Genomic DNA, 19,800 nt, shown 5'->3' on the forward strand with positions numbered 1-19,800 from the left:
TCCCCATAGAGTGGCTGGCGGGGCTTCCCTGGGGCTTCGGGCAGGGCAGCTTGCAGGGGTCGTTTCTGGTGTCTGCACCTGGAGTCAGAACGAGCCCTCTTGGATCGTCCCCCCCCCCACCTACTACAGCAACAACTGCTGTGAGATCAGGGTTCCCATGACCATCCAGCGTGAGGTGTAGCGGGGGGTGGGGTTCTAATAATGCTTTTGTGCCACAGTGTGAAGCTGATCCCCCACAAGGCATGCTTTTCCCAGAGTGGCGATGCCCTGTGAGGCTGCAAATAGCATATGCTCCCCCCAGTGGCTCATGTGAAGGGACAAAGCAGCCGCAGGCCATGGGCGAGCTGGTACAGGGTCAGGGAGATAAGGAGTCCTCGGGCAACCCTGCTGCTGGAATCGACCATAAGCTGGGTTTTCTTTTCTTTCTCAAGTTTTTCAGGGTGACAGTCACAGCCCCTCAGTCAACCCTGAACAGGACACACACGGATGGAGAGTTCCCTGGGACGGGGGGCGTGGAGGGCAGGGAAACTGCAGGAAAAAAGGCAAGGATGGAGTGCCAGCACTTATAGTCTGTCTAAAGAACAAACTCCCGGCTTGCAAATGGCAGATCTGGGTCTCTGGCCTCCATGGCCTCAGCGCCTTCACTGCCCGCCAGTTCTGATGTGATTTGAACGCTCTCTCTCAAGGGACAGGAAAGTACTTGGGAGTTCAGCAAAATGACTTCAAACCCCAGCCCCGTGGCCCGTGTAACCTCCGGGCTGAGCCTCGGCTTCCCTGTCTGCACAACAGACTCAGTTAATTGGCCACCTCCCAGGCCAGAGCAGAGATTTTCTGGGAAACAATGCAACGCAGGGTCTGTTGGCGCTGCCGTCATAAGCTGTCACAGAACAGGTGCCCGAGCCGCGTCCTCTTTATTTTCTCTCCCTCATTTTCCCTTTTCCTTGTTGGTTTCTTTCTTCGCAGCTCTTCTGTCTTTGTCCCTGTCCCCCTTCCTCACTGCCACCACCCACGCCAGGCCTGGGACCCGGAGCGCCCACAGAACCCCTTTTCCACGCCGAGGAAAGGGTCACAGTCCACGGTCAGAGTGGGGAGGCCCTGGGCTCAGCCAACCCTGCTCCCTGCTTCCTGGGGCGTCCCCGAGGGCTGGGCTCCACTGACTCTGGGAGGGGCGAAGGTCTCTGAGGGAGGGGGTTGGGCAGGTGGGGCCCCAGAGCCCGTGGAGGAGGGCGGACCAGATGGGCCAGGTGGCTCCCGGGTTCTGAGGTGGGTGCCAGGGCAAGGAGTGGTGGCTGAGGGGCACCGTGTCCTGGGGGGTGGCTGCAGCCCTGTGACTCCTCCAGGGATGGGGACAAGGGGACATGGCCCTGGTGCACACGGCCTGTGGCAGGTCTGAGTCAAAACACCTAAGGCCGACCCCGGCCGGTCATGTGGAGGGCTGCCCAGTCATCGCCTTATGCCGGCCTGGATCACCCTGGCGGGCTGGGCGCGGCCCAGTCAGCCGTGAGTCAGGCCCCGGCGGCCTCGCCACGCAGCACAGGGCAGGGGCCGCCGGGCCCAAGGACGCCCCCTCCCCACCCCTGGCCCTGCTTCTCCCCTCAACCAGCCTGAAGACCCTGCCCCATCTGTGTCAGGTGCAGTCTAGCCAGGGACCTGGGCTTCCCGGCCCCTGTTGCCCCCAGCCCTTCAGCCAGGGGGTGGGGTGGAAGTGGGGGGAGCCTCGGGGCCACCCGGCCCTGGACGGGAAGTCAAGTCGGGGGCGGGGTGAGGAGCTGTCTCCAGAGAAGATTCAGCAGGAGAGAGAAGCAGAGGAGCCTGGCCCAACGTCGATGGTGCCCCACTGAAGACCCAGCAAGCACCCTGCCAGACGCTGGAGGGTCCAGCGCGGCACAGACCACGGTAGGCTTCCCCGAATTTATCCTCAGCACAGGCAAACATCACCTTTTCCCTCATGTGTCGGGGGCACCTGATGGCCCACCCGGCTCTCCAGGCCTCAGTCTCCGCATCCGCGTAATGGGCATGGTAAGACGTGCCCTGCACATCTCTCTGAGCCTGTGGAGGTAGAGTTCAGACCAGATGTGAAAGTGTCATGTGGACACCTGAGGGGTTAAAGATCATGGCAGGTTTAGAGGGCAGAGGAGAGAGTACTGGATGGGGAGGCCGGAATCCTGGCTTTGCCATCCTGAAGGGGTCACCCCTGGGGGTCTTGATTCCTGGATTCCCAAGGGGCCCTCAAGTTCCCTTTTCCCCAGAACAGTGGAGGGTTCTGAGTTCGTGGTGGCCTAGCTTTCCCTGGGATGGAGACCTGGCAGGTAGAGGGCCCCTATCCCCCCAGAAGGGGCTGCGGTGGGTCACGGGGTGGCCCCTGCCTGCCTCTGCTTTCGGGAGAAGAGAGGGAGTCTTTGCTAAAGTGAAGTCCCTCAAGGGAGGCTCTGGGGTGTGTGGTTGGTCAAGGTCATGGCCCCTACACTTTTGACCTTGACCCAGAGAGGACTCGACCTCTCTGTGCTTTGCTTACTCTGTAAGATGGGCTTAACTGTGGGGGCACCAGCTCACGGGACCATGCAGGGAGAAAGGAGAAATATAAGTAGTCTTCACAGAGTTTGGCACCGGGGGGCGGGGGGGGGGGGCGGGTGGCACCTTGGCATAAATAACCTGAGAAGAGGTTGGACCCCAATCTTGCCATCAGCAGTTCCCCAGGACTGGGGAGAGGCTCCCAGGAGGGCAGGAACATTGTCCCCAGAACCTGTCCTGGGTGGGGATTGGGTGGTCCTGGGGCTTGAAGGGGGTGGGAAGGGACATAAGTCCCCCTCCTCCCCGTCCTCTCCCTCCTACCCACCTACCCCCCACCCCCGCCCCTCCTCCCAGAGCTCCCGCTGGAGGGAGGCACGCAGCCCCCACCCCAGGCCCGCTGCATGAGGTCTCTGGCACCCCCTTGTGGCCAGTCCTCAATGCCCCCCCCCCCCCCCAGCCCCAGGTGCTCAGCAGGGCAGAGGCCCTTACAGGACCCCTCCACTGGCCTCCTTCCCCGCCCTGGCTGATGGCCTCGGCCTACCCTCCATTCCAAGCCCCAGGCATCTACCCCCACTTCCTCAATCCCCAAATCCTGCCCTGCCCAGCCCTAGGGGAGGCACTGACCCAGTCAGGTGGACCCGGGGCTGGAGGTGCCCCTGCCACGGTGCCTGCTGCCCACTGGTCAGTGGGGGGCGCTGCAGCCCGCGGCTTGGGGCTGAGCTCAGTGGCTGAGTGCTGGCGAGCGCTGGGCCGCGAGCCCTGGACCTGGCCCTCACCCCCGCTGCGTCCAGTGCTCCAGGGTGCCTGGGAGGCTTTCTCTATCCTCCACCACCCCATCCCGTAGTTCACACCTCAAAGAGCCTTTCTGGATCCTTGGAGATGGATGGCCTTCTCCAGGCTGGTTTTACAGACGGGAAAACCGAGACTCCTAAAAGGTTCTTTCTGGAATCCTCACAGCTAATCAGGACTAAAACCTGGGGTTCCTGACTCCTTGTCTGGGAGCCTGAGGGAGGCACGCAGCCCACATGCTGTTGGGGATGTGCCACTAATCTGTGGCCTTGGAAAAGTCACTTCCCCTCTCTGGGCCCCACCTGTGACGTTTTAACAGCTAAGATAATAATACTATCAGTCACTCAGGCATGTCTTCTGTGCCTGCAGGGTTTCCCAGAGGGTGATGTTAACCTCACAGGTTGACAACATAGTGTCCCATTTTATACTCTTGGAACTGGGGTCTGAGCAATGAGGTCACCTGTCTGAGGCTGTGAGTGGCAGAGCTAGGACTGCCCTTGAGGCCTGGCTGATTGCAGAGACCACCAACCCCACCCCCCTGACACCCCCCTCATTCTTTCTGACCTTTTCCCTTTGCAAGTGGGGACATGGAGGCAGCAGAGGCCAGGGTGGTCTTTAAGTTTCCCAGGCTAACACCACTTTAGGAGGTAGGTGGGCTCTTGGAGGGGAGCCTAAGGGTCAGGAACTACAGGCCACTGTCCTCCCTCTATGTGAGGGTCTCCTGCTGCCAGCCTGCTGACCAGAGTGGACTCTGGGGAGACCACAGCCACTGAGGGGCTTGCGGGACTCCAGCTCTCTAGACAGTCCACTGTGATCCTGGGGCGGGCGCCGTCCCACCCAGAAAGGGAGGAAGCGGAAACGGGGTCCAGGGGTGGGGCAGGGGTGGAGGAGGCCTGGCTGGGCAGGAGATCAGAGCGGGATTGTGTCATGGAGTCCTGCAGCTGATAAGCAGCTGAGCGGCCGGCCCAGGCAGAAGGAGGGGATCCCAGGGTTGACTCATCCTGGGTACCCCCCTGGCCCCCTGCTGCCAGTGAGCCCTGGACCACCCTTGGCCTCCTGGCTCCGGTTTGAGGGAGGCTGTGGGGTCGTGGGCTGGAGAGCTGGCTCCATCGCACCCTGTGTGACCTCAGGCAAATCGTTCAACTTTCTGAGCCTCAGTTTCCATGTCTGTAAAACCAGGATTAAAGTGTCTCCCGTGGGGATGGGTGTTAGGACCGGAGATAATAGGGGACTCTCGTGAGTGCTTTGCTTGCTTTGGGGGATGCAGGCGGGAGAGAAGCTCATAAGGCCTTTGGGGTCTGCGATGGGCCAGCCACGTGCCCCAGAAAGCATGGGAAGCAGGGCTGGAGTGGCTCAAGGGTGCAGGGTAGTGGGGATGGGTGTCATACCCAGGTTACCTGGAGGACAGAGGGGGCAGCCTGGCCCTCTCCTCTCGGCTCCCCCCAGCTCCTCCCCTACCTGGTCCTGTCCCTCCCTGACTTCAGGGAGCTCATCTTTTCTTCTCTTCCCAGGAGGAGGATGGTCCAACCTCAGCCGGGCCTCATCCCCTCTATCCTCCCCGCCCATTGGGACTGGGCTACTCTACTCTTTCCATCTTATCATCAGGCCTGAGGCTCACATCACCTCCCACCCACCATCCTCAGAACGGTTTCCTCAGTCCGCGCTGGCACTGAGGGACGGTCCCTGACATCAGCTCTGGGGTCGGGTCAGGGTGGCCCCAGTGAGCTTGTCTGGGGGAGGGGACGCCAGTTTCAGGCTGAGTGGGTCCGCAGGGCTGCTTCCTGTTCTGTTTATTGCCTCTGAGTTCAGGAAATCACTGAGTGAAACATCCTCCCCACCTCCCCCCACCAACCCCGCGATTATTTAATAGGAGCTGGGCTGTGGTCTCTCTCTTTTGGAAAATCCAGTGGGAGAAGGAAGCTGTCAGCTCAGCTCTGACATCAGCTTAGTCCCTGAGCCAAGAGTCAGGGTGGCCAGGGCAGGGGGGCGGCGCAGGGGCGGGGTGGGGAGGAAACCAGCTGCTGGTGGCCCCCGTGACGTGAGGCTGCCACAGAGTTCCCAGGGGCGGGGGCTGGAGGGTGAGGAGCAAGGATTGTTGGAGACACACTTGGGGGCGCGCGCGCACGCATGCACACACACACACACACACACACACACACACACAGGGTCACGCCTCCCCACACGTGTCCAGAGACCCCTGGCACGCACAGATTCACAGCCACTGGTACAGGATCCAGGCACACGGTCACACACACACTCACACAATCACACAGGGGGCTCACAAAGTCAGCCAGAGGTGTGTCCACCCCGGCTCCCTCCCAGCCACACACTCACACACGCACACATGGCCAGACACAGCCCAACACAGACACACAGCCACACAAAGGGCCTCACCACACACGCACACACATGCGAATGCCCTCTCGGGCCGGGAGAGACAGACCCGAGGGGAGCCCGGCGGGCACTCCCAGAAATGAGCTGGACCTCTGGGCCGCGGGCTACCCTGGAGCGGGGACTGCAGCCCGCGTCCCCCTCCCGCTGCCCGAGTGAGGATGAAGAGCTCGGTGGCAGAGTGAGGAAGGCCTGTGACTATTCCGGGCCCCACCCGGGCAGGGCGGGGCGGGGTGGGGAGCCCGGGGGTCTGAGGCTGCGGAAGGGAGTGGACGGTGAGAAGCCAGGCCCTGGGAGGGCCTTTGTCCTGGCACCGGATGATGCCAGGCCTCCGCCCCCCACCGTGAGCACCTGCCCGGCCCCACCCTGCCCGCAGCACCTCCTGCCACTCCTGGGCTGCAAGGGACGGCAGCTGAGGAGCAAGTCAGGAACCCCACGCTGCCAGCTGCCGAGTGACCTCGGGCAAGTCACTCCTCAGGCCCTCAGGGCCTGGCTTTCATCATCGATACCAGTGGCTTACAGACGTTTCTGACTGAGACCTGCAGTTAGAAACACATTGCACCTTGCAACCAGAGGGTGATGCACACGCTGACACATCCAGACAACGGAAACAGAAGTTTCACCGAGCAGTGCTTGCCCTCGCTCTGGGCAATGCTGGGTGATTTTGCGATTCTATTTTCTTTTGAAAGTGCTGGCGGCAACCCTCTAAATTGAATCCATGATCCACTAAGAGGCAGAGACTTACAGTGTGAAAATATCGCTCTTTACCTCTGCCTGCGATGGTCTCAAGCTAGTTCAAGATTCAGAGAGAGCCTGGGGGAGGTCAAAGTGCTTGCAGAGGCTAAAATGCCAGCTCCATTAAGGGCTGATGCATGAACCATCAGGGAGGAGAGACACCCATTCTAAAGATGGAGACGTTGAGGACAGAGCCTGCAGTGGAATCAGGCCCCATGCAACTTGGCATGGACCTTGGAGGCAGGCCTCTGACCCCACTGATGATCGGAGCCCTGTAGGCTGCTGCTTCCCTTGCAATTTCTATCAGAATTGAAGAAAAAATATGCAGTCACTCTGATTCACCTCCAGGGGGGTGATTCCTGACGCAGAACCAGTCAGGAAATGTCAGGGTGATGCTGGGGACAGTTGGCAGGAGGCCAGACTGGCTTCTGGCTCCCACTTGGCCCCGAGGGTGTGTAGCTGGTCCCTGCCAGAGATTTGATGGGGTGAGAGTGAGAAGGGCAGACTATAGGCCCAGAGCTGGACCTCAAGAGCCCCAAAGACAGCTGGAAGGGAAGTGTTGCTTATTCCCAAGGTGGGAAGTATTGCTTATTCCCCTGCAGAGGCTCTGAGAGGTTGCCTGTTCCCCCAGGACCCATGCCACACTCTGTCTACTGAGAGGACCCAGGAGCCCTCCTTGGCCTAACTCTCAGATCTCGGGTGGAGTACGGACCCCTGGACCCAGGCCCAACCCAAGCCCCTGACTCAGGCTGGGGTTTGAGCCCCTCCTGTGGCCACCCCGACCTCTGGTTAGAATGGCTGCCACGTGGCAGGCACTGTGTGTTTCCCACTTAACATCCTCATGACAGCCCCATGAGCCCGGCGCTACCGCATCCCCACTCTCAGTGGGCTCAGAGAGAGGAAGCCAGTTGACCCAGGTCACAGGTGTGGACAGGAATCAAACCCATGTTTGCCTAGCTCTAAGACACACCCTTACTCACGGGTACTACCACCCTAGCCCCAAAGGGACCAAAGGTGACTTGCAAAGCCGAGCCAGCGGCCACAGGAAAGTACATGAGAGCATATAGATGGTGGAGGTGGGCAGCCCTGCAGGTGTAGTTACATCCTCCTTTCTCAAGTGCTGAATAATGAGGTGTTTTTGCCTTTTTGGACAGGATACCCAACTGCCAGGGCTGTGCCAGGAATTCCTGAGCTTCTCCTGTCTCCTCTGGCTGCCCCTCACCAACTCTGGTTCTGGGCCACTCCCTCTGGCCCCCAACTTCCTCCCCTGGGCCCATCTGACTCCCCTGTGCTCATTTCCCAGGTGGGAGCGTCAAGGCGAGGAGCGGGGCCTGAGCTGATGGCTGAGAGCAGCTGCTGGTCGCGTTTTCAGAGAACTGAGATCTTAGTTGGGGACAGGGAAGAGGGATGGGAAGGGAGGAGGGGGGCCTGCCTGGGCAATGGGGGTTGCCCAGAGCACTCAGTTTCTGGGTCACTAGTCTTGGGGAATTCCCCGATGCCCAGAGAGCTGCTTACCTGGTGAGTAACTGCTCCTGGCTGCCCACACAGGATGCCTGGCTGAGAGGGTACCTCCCTGCCACCCCCTGCCAATGGCCACTGCCACATTACCCTCTCCCCCGAGTGCCCCGGGGCCCAGGAAAGAGACAGACAGACAGGCAGGGGGCTGTCCCCCACCTCCACAACTCCCCCCGGGGCTCCGCAGGGGGCGGCTGGTGATTCAAGCCCCTCTGAGCTGAACTATGTCTCCTTCCTTCTCAGATGGGCCCTGGGGGTGAATCAGCTCCTGGGGGCGGTGAGGCTGGGTCAGCCACTGTCTGCAGCTCAAGCCTGGGGTGGGGGTGGTCATGGGCCAGGATGGGACATAGGGAGAGAGAGCCCACCGCCGTGCCAGCCCCCCCAGCAACCCATCTGATCTTCCTGGGGCACCCCGGAAGCTGGAGGCTCGAGGGTGTTTTGTTTCCATTATCCATCAGGAGAGAATGAACAGGCCCCTCTCCTGCCCAGCTTTCCCCCTTTAGCCCTGGATTATGCCCAACTTTCCTCATCTGTAAAATGGGGACAAGAACCCTACTCCTCTGCAGTGAGGAGGATCAATGCTGATGAGCAGAGGGTTGGCTGGGCTCCCAGAACTGCGCTGAGCCTGAGCCCTCACAGCAAACCCACAGCACAGGTGTCATTATTCCCATTTTATAGATGAGAAAACTGAGGCCAGGACGTGGTCACTTCCTCAAAGTCACCCAGCTCATAACTGGCAGACCCAAACCTATAACCCGGCTCTGACTGAGGCTGAAGTCCATGCTTCCAACCAGCAGACTTTACGCCTTCTCACCATGAGAGACTTGGCACAGACAGCTTTTAGAAACTAAAATGCTTTTAGAAAATACTTAGCATCTGCTCTGATGTAACCCTGAGCCAGGTGCTGTCAAGAGTACAAATGAGGATCAGACCCCAACCAAGCCCTCAAAGGGGGAGGAATGAGACTTGTTCCCACTTGAAAGGAGAGTGGGCAGGACTGGGCAGACTCAGCTAACCTGGGCTCTGGGAGGAAGGGGAGGCTTCCTGGAAGAAGTGGCCTGAGTACAGCTCGCCACCCCTTGCTCCCATCGCAGCATGAGGTGCTGCTGGCATAGCTGCAGCCTTCAAGCCAGAGGCCGGGGGTCCAGGCCTCATTCTCTTGTTAACTCTCTGTGCTGCCCTGGGCAAGTGTCTTCACCTCTCTGAGCCTCAGCTTCCCCACCTGACATTCTAAGAGAGACTTGTGGATGGCGAGTGAGAATCAGAAGAAAAGGAGGGGCTGAATGGCCACATGCGCCAAAGTGAGTGGGAGAGAAAGAGCCCTCAGGGGCCCTGGGGAGGCCCCAGGCCAGCCCTGGACTCACTTCCTGGAGATGAGCAGGTGGATGGCACAGCCGCCTGGAGGAGCACCCCCAGCCCTGGCCTGGCCGCCCCCCGCCCAGGCTGAGGGTGCCCTATGTGGGCCCCAACTGTCTCCCTCACCCCGAGGCCGGTCAAATCCCCAGCAGGCCCAGTGTGCAGAAGCAGGACAGGCTGGGGATGAAGTCACAGCTGGAAGGGGCCGGGCTGGGGCTGCCACTCCAGGGTGGGGCCTGGGGTCACGACCCTGGGAGCAGGCAGCCAAGAAGGGAGGATGCCTTCCGTGAGGAAGCTGGGGAAAACACACACACACACATAGCAGCATAGAGAGGGAAGGAAGAAAACAAACTCCAGGAGACCAAAGCTGGCCTGGAGCGCCGCCTGGGCAGCCGATTCCCGGGGACCGAGGCCACGTTGCAGGCGGCTCACGGGTCCGCGGCTCCAAGACCCTGCCCGGCCTGCCCCCGAGAGGCCCGGTGCAGGTGGTGGCTGGACATGGACAGGAGAGGGAGGCTGGGCCTGGGGTGCCGAGGGGCCCAGAACACTTGGGGAGCACAGACCAAGTCAGGTACCGTGAGAGGGGAAACTGAGGCAGGGGAGGGGGGCCAGTCAGGGCGAGGGTGAAGTGTCTTCTAGACTCCGCCCCACTTCCTGTTTCCTGTGGGGTGGGGCTGAGATTACATGGCGTTTGGGGGAGTTTTATAGGGCTGAGGAGGGGTCTGGGCAGCCAGAGGACAGTGCAAGACCCGGCGAGTCCACTGGGAGTGATGCAGAGGAGGAACCGTGGCAGGAGGGCAGTGGGACGAGGAGGCGGCCTCCAGGAGAATCAGGGCACCCAGTGAGATACTTGGGCGGGGGAACAGGGCATCCATAGATGGGGCCTCTGTGGGGCCCTGGTCAAATGGATTTGGGGTCCACATCAGAAGAGTCAGGATGAGTCAGACGACAGGGGTCTGGGAGATGTGGGGTGTGGGTCTGGAAGCTGATCCAGAGTTCGTGCTCCCCGAGTGCTCAGGCCCTGCTGCAGGAGAGACTGGGTCTGGGGGATTATGAGAGGGAGGTGACCTGGGATGTCCTGGGGTGTGGGGCTGCCTGAGACAGGCTGGGGTGGCTGGACCTCCTAGGGGCATACACAGACCCCAGAGCAGGTGCATGAGAGGGGCAAGTGCCAGGTGGGGCCTTCCATGGCCCCCAAGGAAGACACCAGGTGTGGAGCGGCCGGGAGGAGGAAGGAAAGCCAGTGTGGGCTCTACCAGCCTCCTCCCTGCTGGGAAGCGCCCGCTGGGATGGGCAGTTTTATCGCCCCACAGCCGAGGCCCAGCTGGGAGAGCGGGGAGGAAGCAGCCTGGAGAGGGCAGGGCGTGCGTGGGGGGGAGGGGGCACGGCGGCAGCAGGAGGGCTCGTCCTGGCACGAAGAGGGAGGAACGAACGACGCTGGGCAGGTCCTCCGGGATGTGGCAAGAGGCGGGAGTTGGGGGCATGGAGGATGGCTGAGGGGGTGGGCAGAGGGAATCAGGGGCCAGGGAAAGGCTGCAGGGCTCCCTGGCCTTGGAGAACCAACTCTCCTGCCTCGTTCTCTGGTCAGGGTCAGGTGGGAGGGCTGCAGCGGGGACACCCCTGGCAACTTGTGGGACCACATAGCCCCAGATGTGTCTGACCAGCACTCCCCCACCTCTTTTGTTTTGTTTTGAATGCTTTTTGCCAGGGAGGAGTTGCTGTGGTCATTTTGCCCTAGTCCTCACCATTCCTTCCTGCCCCTCCTTACTCATTTATGAATCTACCTGGCCACGATAGACACCAGAATTTGTGACCCTGCGTAAGAGACTCCAGAAGCACCTTTTGGGGGCCATAATCATTCTCTGACGCTGAGCCCCAAGGGCCCTCCAAGACATTTTCTGTTCTCCTCAGCCATCCCTCTGCGTCCTGAGGAGCAAACCTGGCTCCGATTGGCTCAGCCTCCTTAAGTCTCTGCTTCAAATGTCCTTTCAAAATGGAAATGCTGGACCACCCTCCCCTGAAGGGTGCAAAGAGTTTAGGTAAACGCCAGACACATCACACCTTCCCAGAATCTCCTCCCCAGGCTCTCCCCAAAGAAGGGAGTCACAGTAACCCCTCACTTCCCATCTTCCCAGCCCCCTCCTCAGCCCCACAGGTACCTGTGGTCATCAGTGCAGGCTTGCTGATGGCAGTCAGGAGGCCTGACCTTGTGGGACCCTGGACAACCTGTCCCCTTGGGAGCCCCACTTTGCCTGGTGGCAGCGGGCAGGTTGGAGGAGGCCACCTCTGCGGTGGCTTCCAGCGCCCACGTTCAGTTTCGCTTTTTTACCGTCTAAAGTCCACACCAGGGCCCCAGCCCCTCTTCCTGGAACCTCCTTCTCAGCCAAGCCCCAGCCTGCCTCCTCCCCACTGACCCCCAAACCCCCTGACCAGGGGGCCGCAGGTGGCAGCCTCCGTCTGCTTGCCTAGTTTCAAGCCACCTCCCCAAGCCCAGGTGAGTCAGGGCTGTCTGGGGTACCCACTGCCCAAGGACCCCGATGACTCGGGGACCCTCCTCCCCCTCCCCATCTTCAAACAACTCCCAGGGCAAGCCACGCAGGAAAACCGCAGGGTGTTTTGTTGAAGAGTTCATTATAATTTTATCAATCAAATTCTTAGAAGAGGGAAAAAGTCTGCTCTCGCCACTCTCCCCCCTCACTGCCCCCCCCTTCACTCTCACTTTCTTCCATTCATAATTTCCTATGATGCACCTCAAACAACTTCCTGGACGGGGATCCCTGCTAAATATAGCTGTTTCTCTCTCTGTCTTACAACACAGGCTCCAGTATATAAATCGGGCAAATTCCCCATTTGAGCATGAACCTCTGAAAACTGCAGGCATCTAAGGTCTCCTCCAAGGCCCTCTGGAGTCCAGCCCATAATGAAGGTCTTGGCGGCAGGTAAATCCACCCGCCCCGCGCCGGCTTCCGCGCCCTGCCACGGGCGCAGCGGCAACTTGGGGCACTTGGCGATCGTGAGCGGGACACCCACTCGCCGCAAACACACGGACACTTGGGGCGCCCGCGCAGCCCGCCGGGCCGCCGGAGGCGCTGGGTGGCGGCCGGGAGCGAGAGCAGGCACATGGTCCCGGCGCCGCGCGCCCAGCCCGCCCTGGGGCCCGCAGGTTGGCGGGCAAGGGAGGGTGCGCCGCAGCCTTCCTCCTCCTCCTCCTCCTTCTCCTCCTCCTTCTCGCTCCGCCGGCTCTCCCTGCTGCTCTTCCCGCTCAACTTTCTCCGGGACTCACCCTCCCTCTTTCTTTCTTTCTTTTTCTTTCTTTCTTTCTGTCTTTCCGCTTTCTCTTTTCCAACCGCGTCCCGGGCTGCTCCCTGGGAGGGGCGCCGGCCTCTGAGCAGCTTGCAAACTCCGGCCCGGGACAGGAGCAGGTGCCGCCTCCATCTGCTAGTGTCTGGAAAGCTGTGGTCTGTGCTAGGTGAGCCTGGGCTGTGGGGGCCCCCCAGCCATTCGGGGGCCTCAGCACTGCCGGGGGATGCTGGGAGGCACAGGGGACCCAGAAGTGAACTTGAGGCTGCCACTGTCCCAGGAGGGGAATCGGCTCCTGCGCGCCACCCTTTCCCCCAACCTCATCGGTTCTCCAGCCTCACAGGTCCACCGACCCCAACCCTTGATGCTTGGGTCACCTGGAAAGCAAGGGGGGGGGGGGGTGGTGGGAGGCGGGAAGCAGGCGCCCTGGGGCGGGGGAGGGGCGATCCTGGACAGGCCCGGACAGCTCTCAGCTCTCCTGTCACCTTTCACTTTCCTTCCTCCCCCGCCCACCTGGCTGTGTGCGACATTTTCCCTTTTTTCTTTCCTGGTTGCACCATTCCTTTTCCCTCCCGAAGGCTCTGGGGGACTGAGGGACCCCAGGATTCTCCTTGTCCTAACCCACAACCTGGGGCAAGGACCAGTAGACAGGAGTGGGAGGGCATGGAGGCCAGGAGCAGTACAGAGTGGGATAGGAAGTTTTGAAGAATGAGTTGGGAATGGAGGGGGGGGCAGAACTGCAGAATTGGGGTGGAGTTGAGGGTCCTAGATAGGGGAGTGGCCACATTTGGAGAAGGATAACCACAGAATTAGGGGACAAAGGGCCCAGTGAGCCAAAATCATGTGACAGGTTTGGGAGATGAGGGTCAGCAGAAACCCCCCCTCTCCCCATGGTCCCCTAAGAAGCCCACTCAGGGAGACTGAAGCGTGAAGTAACACTCAGGAATCTGGACCATGCTGGGAGGTGGAGAGGCAGGGGCTGCTCTTTTCCTTGAGACCTGCTGGGGCTGGGGCGTGGTACCCTCCAGCCAGAGGCCAGGATGGTGTCACCCTGGACCCAGCTTCCAACTGGTAGAAACAGCTCACGTCCTGCCCCCTTGCTCCTGTCAGGAGAGAGCAGGGAGTGATAGATGGGAGAGAAGCAGAGACAGAGGGTTAGAGCTCTGGGGAGAGGGGGACAGAGAAGCAGATTTGGTGACATCGTGATAGTAAGAAACAGCCATGCTGGGCGAAGAGAGAGCTGGACACTGAGAGGGGACACTGGTGTCCCCGAGGGAGACGAGGAGCATCCTCTACCATGAGACCCCTTGCCCACACCCCCACCTCCCTGCTCATGGCTCCCTCCTGCCTGTTCCCAGGAGTTGTGCCCCTGCTGCTGGTTCTGCACTGGAAACACGGAGCGGGGAGCCCTCTTCCCATCACCCCTGTCAACGCCACCTGTGCCACACGCCACCCATGTCACAGCAACCTCATGAACCAGATCAAGAACCAGCTGGCGCAGCTCAACAGCAGTGCCAAAGCCCTCTTTATTCTCTATGTAAGTCTCCCCCCAGGGTGCCAAGGAAGGAGGGAGGGAGGGGCTGGGCTTTGCTGCAGGGACCTGGGCTGGCGGGGCTGGTCAGGGAAGGGAAGGGAGGGGGACTGGTCCCACCACACCCAGACTCCCTCAGCTTCCTCCCCACCCCCTGGCCCAGGCTCCGCCACTTTCCTAGGGTGCCCAGTTAGATAGGGGCAGAGCTGCCCGGAGAAGGGGGTGCCTGGCACTTCTAGCCTTGGGATTCCTCCACCTTGTGGAGGGAGAGGCCGATGAGAGACAGAGAAGGAGGCGGTGAGGTGGACGGGGAGGTGCTGTTGGGAGAGACGGCAGGTTGTGGGTGACAGGGGTGCAGAGCTGCCCAGGAAGAGGGTGAGTGCAGTGGGTGAAAGGGCAAGTGTGTGTGGTGCACACGTTGGAGGTGAGACTTGGTGTTTTCCTTTCTGTCCCCATGTGGTCCTGATGATTGTGATGAGGAGGATAATTCCTTGCATGGTATAGGCCTGGGTGCTTTACCAAGGGAATCCACACCCACAATTACTTCAGGCTCTCAGGACAGTCCTGAGATGCCTATAGGGCAAGTGATTGGGTCCTCATGCCACTGTGTTTGGGGTGGGGGGACTGAAGCCCAAGAGCTGACCCAGAGGCTTGGTGGCAGGGCTGGAACACCCGTCCCTGACTCCCATGTCACCTCCCCTCCGCCCCTCTGCTCCTCAGTACACGGCCCAGGGGGAGCCGTTCCCCAACAACCTGGACAAGCTGTGCAGCCCCAATGTGACCGACTTCCCACCCTTCCACGCCAATGGCACGGAGAGGGCCCGGCTGGTGGAGCTGTACCGCATCATCGCATACCTGGGCGCCTCCCTGGGCAACATCACGCGGGACCAGAAGGTCCTCAATCCCAGCGCCCACAGCCTGCACAGCAAGCTGAACGCCACGGCGGACGTCATGCGGGGCCTCCTCAGCAACGTGCTCTGCCGCCTGTGCAGCAAGTACCACGTGGCCCACGTGGATGTGGCCTACGGCCCGGACACCTCAGGCAAGGATGTCTTCCAGAAGAAGAAGCTCGGCTGTCAGCTCCTGGGGAAGTATAAGCAGGTCATCGCTGTGGTGGCCCAGGCCTTCTAGATGGGAGGTCTCACAGCGCACAGTGACCTGAGATCTTAGACTTAGGTGGCTCTCAAACTGTGGCCAGGGCCCAGAGCAGTGCCAACGCCAAGTGGGGGCTGCTCGCAGACCCCGAGGGGTTCCTGGCCAGTCTACTCCCCTCCAGGGTGGGCTGTGATGAAGCCAAGCAGAGCCAAAACTCCCAGAGGGAGAACCTATATATGGCACCAACTAGAAGAAGGCGCCCCTTCTTCTGGGAGACTGCAGCCAGGCACCCGGTGTCGGGCTGGATTTCGGCCCCTTCTCGTCCCCTCAGCCAGGGTCTTCGTGAGCCAACCACACAAGTTGCCTCCGGCGACCCTGACCACGGGGCAAGACAGCAGGGGTCGGGGGCATTGCCTGGCCCCCAGCAGAATGACGACTATCAGTGCCTTCGCTGCCCCTTTGGTAGACCTTGAAAGGTCTGGTTGGAACTCAGGCAGCCCAGAGGGGCTGGGATCCTGAAGGATCCTTGGCCCCTACAAGTATGTTGAGTGGAAGGCTAGAAAGGGAGCTCTGGTTTGAGATGCTACCTTGTCTTGGGTGTGATTGGAGAGCTCAGGCCTAGGACTGCCAGGTGGAAGGTTCCAGAAGGAGGTCGCTGGCCTTCAGGCTCCTGGGGAGGCAGAGAGGCCACCTTCAGGGCTGGGAAGGAAGAGAGGCCCTTGAAAGTCTCGACGGGCTCTTCCTTGAGCCCGCAGTCTGTCCCGCTGTCCCGGATGGCTGGGGTCTGGTGGCTGGACCTGGAGGCGGGGTGTGGGGAGGTGGACGGGTTGCAAAGTCAGGTGAGGAGGTTCTGAGGGGACCCAGAGTCTTGTGGGCAAAGGGTCTGTAAGGGAGGGGTGGATGGAGGAGTTCAGAGTGGCAGCTCACATCTGAGGCCCACGGAGGCCCCGTGAGGTCACACAAAGGTACTTGAGGGGCACCAGAGGCCATCGCTGGTCCCTGGAGCAAGGGGACAGCAGAAGTTGAGGTCAGGGTCTCAGGAAGCCTGAGATCCAAGGGTGCTGTGTGTCTGACCTAGCATGATTGTCTATTTATTTTGATGCCCTATTTATATTAACTTATTGGTGCTTTAAATAGCAAAGTTAATTCCCCTTTCCCTGCTCCCTCTCCAACAGAAATAATATGATGGCTCCTTCTGCAGGAGCCGGGGCCAGGCCTTAGCAGGGCCTGGTCTGGAAGTCGAAGATGTTACAAGTGGGATAAGCCTTACGGGTGAGGCTCAGAGAAGGGTCAGGAGCTGAGAGAACTGGTCAGTCTGGGAGGGGAAGGGGGACCCGGCTCCAACCCCTACCCTAACGGTAACTGGCTCTGGGGCTATCGGGACCCTGGCTGCAAGGCAGGCTGGGCCAGTCTGTGGAGTGGCCAAGGGGCCTTTTCCCAGGGCCACCATGTTGCTTGGCTCCAAGGGGCCCATTCAACACTGTGTTGTCTGGCGCCCCCTGGAATTGTGCTGTTGGAGGCAACATTCACCATGGAGATGGCACCCCTGGAGCAGTGAGCAAGGCAGCCCTGGTGGCCCACCTGCTGCTGTTTCCTTGTCCTCACGCTGCCTCTAGACTAGCAGTCTAGGGGCCCTGGAACAGTCCTGACAAGCACCCAGCGGGAAAGTGCCTTCTCGGGTGGCCTGAACACCCACAGAGGGCGAGAGGACCTGGCTGGACCTCAGGAAGCTGGACGGCCCAGGGAGGAGGCCCCTGCTCTGGAGGGGAGGATGAGGAGGCCCTGGGATGCAGACCAGGAAGCTGTGGTCCCTCCTGCCCCACCTCCCCCCACACCCCCACCCATGTCTGGGCTCCCAGGCAGGGAACCTGATCCTTTCCTTTGTGCTGGGGCCAGGCTAGTGGAGAAACGCCCTCCAGTCTGGGAGCAGGGGAGGAGGGCCCAGAGCTGGGGCAGCTGCTAAGAGCAGGGTTCTGGCGTCTTCTCAAACCCTGAGCGGGCAGCGAGCCTAGCCGTTCAGCCAGCACGATTCTGGTGCTTTGCACTCACTTTGCTCCCCTCTGCCTCCTCCGAGCACTTTACCCGTGGCCATCGGAGGGCAGGTGGGCAAGGCAGCAGGCAGGCCCTGAGGCCTGGGGTCGGGGGCTGGAGGTGGGAGTTGTCCGTCCCGTTGGCAAGACTGTTTTGTGGCGGGTGGTGGAGGAGACCACGATGGTTACGTTTTCCAACACTGTCTTAACTGAGGGTTAAGACACTGAGGGTCACGCTCAGCCTTGTCCAGGATCTCAGCCTGCTGTCCCCCGTCGCTCTGCTCCTTCAGTGAACGTGGCTTGGAAGGCTTGGAGCCGGCTGGTCTCCCTTCATCTCATCACCCCGTGGACGCAGACTCCCCATGCCAGGCCCACCTGGGCAGCCTCTGAGGCTCGGGGACCAAGCGATTCTCCTCCCCCAGGCGCAGCCCCGGCTCTGCCCCTCACCCTCATCCTCAGTGCTCTTTGTAGAACCTGTCTGGCAGATGGGCACCCACTTTGCACAGCATCTCTGAATTTTGGAGCCTTTGTGTGGAAAAAAGCTTTGCAGGGCAGGAAGCTGTCCACTTCCTCCTTTATCTGGTTTTGACCCACACCTGCATCCTGGGTCACGGCCCCAGCCTGAGGAGGAGGGAGAGGCCGGCAGGAGAGGAGGGGTTAGGACAGTCCTTTTGCAGTTTATCGAAGGAGGGGTATTGGGGACCTTATTTATTTAAAAAATTTTTAAACGAGAAAGCACCACTATTTATTTGTCTCTCCTCCTCCTCGTCCTTCTCCCCCTCTCCTTGTCCCCTCCTTGGGGATGTCTCCCCGATAGAAGCAGTCCAGCTCTGCCTCGCTGGCTCTCCAGAATAGACATAGCGTGTGGGGCTGGAGGCCAGAACCAAGTGAGAGGTTAATTTCCCTTCAGATGGTACAGATGCTCTTACTTCCGGATTGCCACCCCCCTCCACCCCCTTGCCTGTCCCTCGCCCACACCCAGTACCTGGGCGTCACTCCCATCCACACTGCTAGCTCCGTGCATCCTTCCGTGTTTCCCTCCTTCCTTTCTACTGGAAAGGACTTGGCCTTGGGGGACAAATTCCTCTTTGATGAATGTACCCTGTGGGAATGTTTCATACTGACAGATTATTTTTATTTATTCAATGTCATATTTAAAATATTTATTTTTTATACTGAAGGAATACTTTTTTAAAAAGAAAAAAGAGAAATTAATAAAGAATCTACTCTTGGCAAGCTTTCCAGATTGTATTCATGTGGGGAGATGGGGCTGGAGGGGCCGGGACCGTCTCTGTCCTGGGCGCACAGCTGGGTGGGGCTCTGCCAGGCCAGGGGCGGGCGGGTGGGAAGAGGGGGTGCTACCACCGGGCAAGGGTGCCGGCATGGGTGAGGGTGGGGTGGGCAGAACGTTGGCACAGGCAGGACAAGGTGGGTGGGGCTCCAGATCATGGGGTGCCACCAGGAGGTCCTGTTCGGAATCACGCAGGACACTGGGGCCAGAACCAGGGCTTCTGTTGGGCTCTTCTGGGCCTGAGCAGCTCTCCCACCGCAGACACTGCTGTCCCTGTTCCTGCCTCACACCTGGGGACACCCTTTCCCTGCAACCTTCTTCGCAGCCTCCTGGGACCCCTTCCTTGGGGAACAAGAGAGTTTGGAACCGAATGGTCACAGATGCAGGGACTCTGAAGCAGCCGCCAGTCTCTCCCCGGTGCTTTGCTGGGGTCCAGGGCTCCCCCAGCTGAGATTCCTTTAGGCATGTGGGCAGTTTTCTGAGAGCCACCTACGTGCTCTTTCGTGAATGTTTGTGTCAGGTCGTGTGTAGGTTTCCAAAGGTGCGTAGGATAGAGTTCATGCCTCTGGAAGCTCCAAGGCGAGTGGGACAGTGAGTGAACACGTGTGTGTGTGTGTGTGTGTGTGTGTGTGTGCGCTCATTGATGGAAGAGGCACAGAGGAGGTGCTGAGCCAAGGCGGAGAGAGCGCTCACTGCCTGGTGTGGGGCGCTCAGGCTGAGGTCCGCTGCTTTCTGTGCCATGAAGGGCCTTGACTCACAGCAACACTGGCCTCACCTGTGGGTGATCAGGAAGGTGGCATCACTGCCTCTTATTAAAGGGCAGATTTCAATTCAGCAAGTCTTAGGTAGGGAGGGGGCAGATCCTTGCTGAATTGAAATCTGCCCTTTAATAAGATCGCAGGTGATCCGAGTGCACGTTAAAGCCCAAGAGAGGCCGCCCTACCTTCCTTCCACCTCTCCTCCTGAGTCGACCAAGACGCCAAGTGTAAGTCACCAAGGGCCGCAGGGCGGGCAGCTGCCTGGGAGGGAGAGGCTGGCGGCTTCTGGGAGCCCCCAAACCCACAGCTGTTTCAGAATTTTCCTCCTGAAGCTCCTGGCAGGGAGGGGGCAGGCTGGCTGAATCCCCCCTCCAGGCCACATCCCCAGCGTCCCCCACTTCTCCTTCTCTCGTGGGAGACAAGGTTGAAGCTTTTCAAAAGAAACCTTTGCTAGAAAACTAGAGGAAAACAAAGCAAACACCAAAGCTCAGACAGGAG

The 19,800-nt window shown here is 60.1% G+C and overlaps 1 protein-coding gene across 1 annotated transcript; it reads left to right on the plus strand.

Moving 5' to 3' along the window:
* Nucleotides 1-1,818: 1,818 nt before the first annotated feature.
* Nucleotides 1,819-18,379, plus strand: LIF (LIF interleukin 6 family cytokine). The gene is made up of 4 exons (XM_036823943.1): nt 1,819-1,896; nt 12,116-12,236; nt 13,956-14,134; nt 14,849-18,379. The coding sequence occupies exons 2-4, from the start codon at nt 12,218-12,220 to the stop codon at nt 15,257-15,259; spliced, it is 609 nt and encodes a 202-aa protein (XP_036679838.1). The 5' UTR covers nt 1,819-1,896; nt 12,116-12,217; the 3' UTR covers nt 15,260-18,379.
* The last annotated feature ends 1,421 nt before the right edge of the window (nt 18,380-19,800 follow it).

Source organism: Balaenoptera musculus, chromosome 14 (assembly GCF_009873245.2).
Source record: "Balaenoptera musculus isolate JJ_BM4_2016_0621 chromosome 14, mBalMus1.pri.v3, whole genome shotgun sequence".
Lineage (NCBI taxonomy): Eukaryota > Metazoa > Chordata > Mammalia > Artiodactyla > Balaenopteridae > Balaenoptera > Balaenoptera musculus.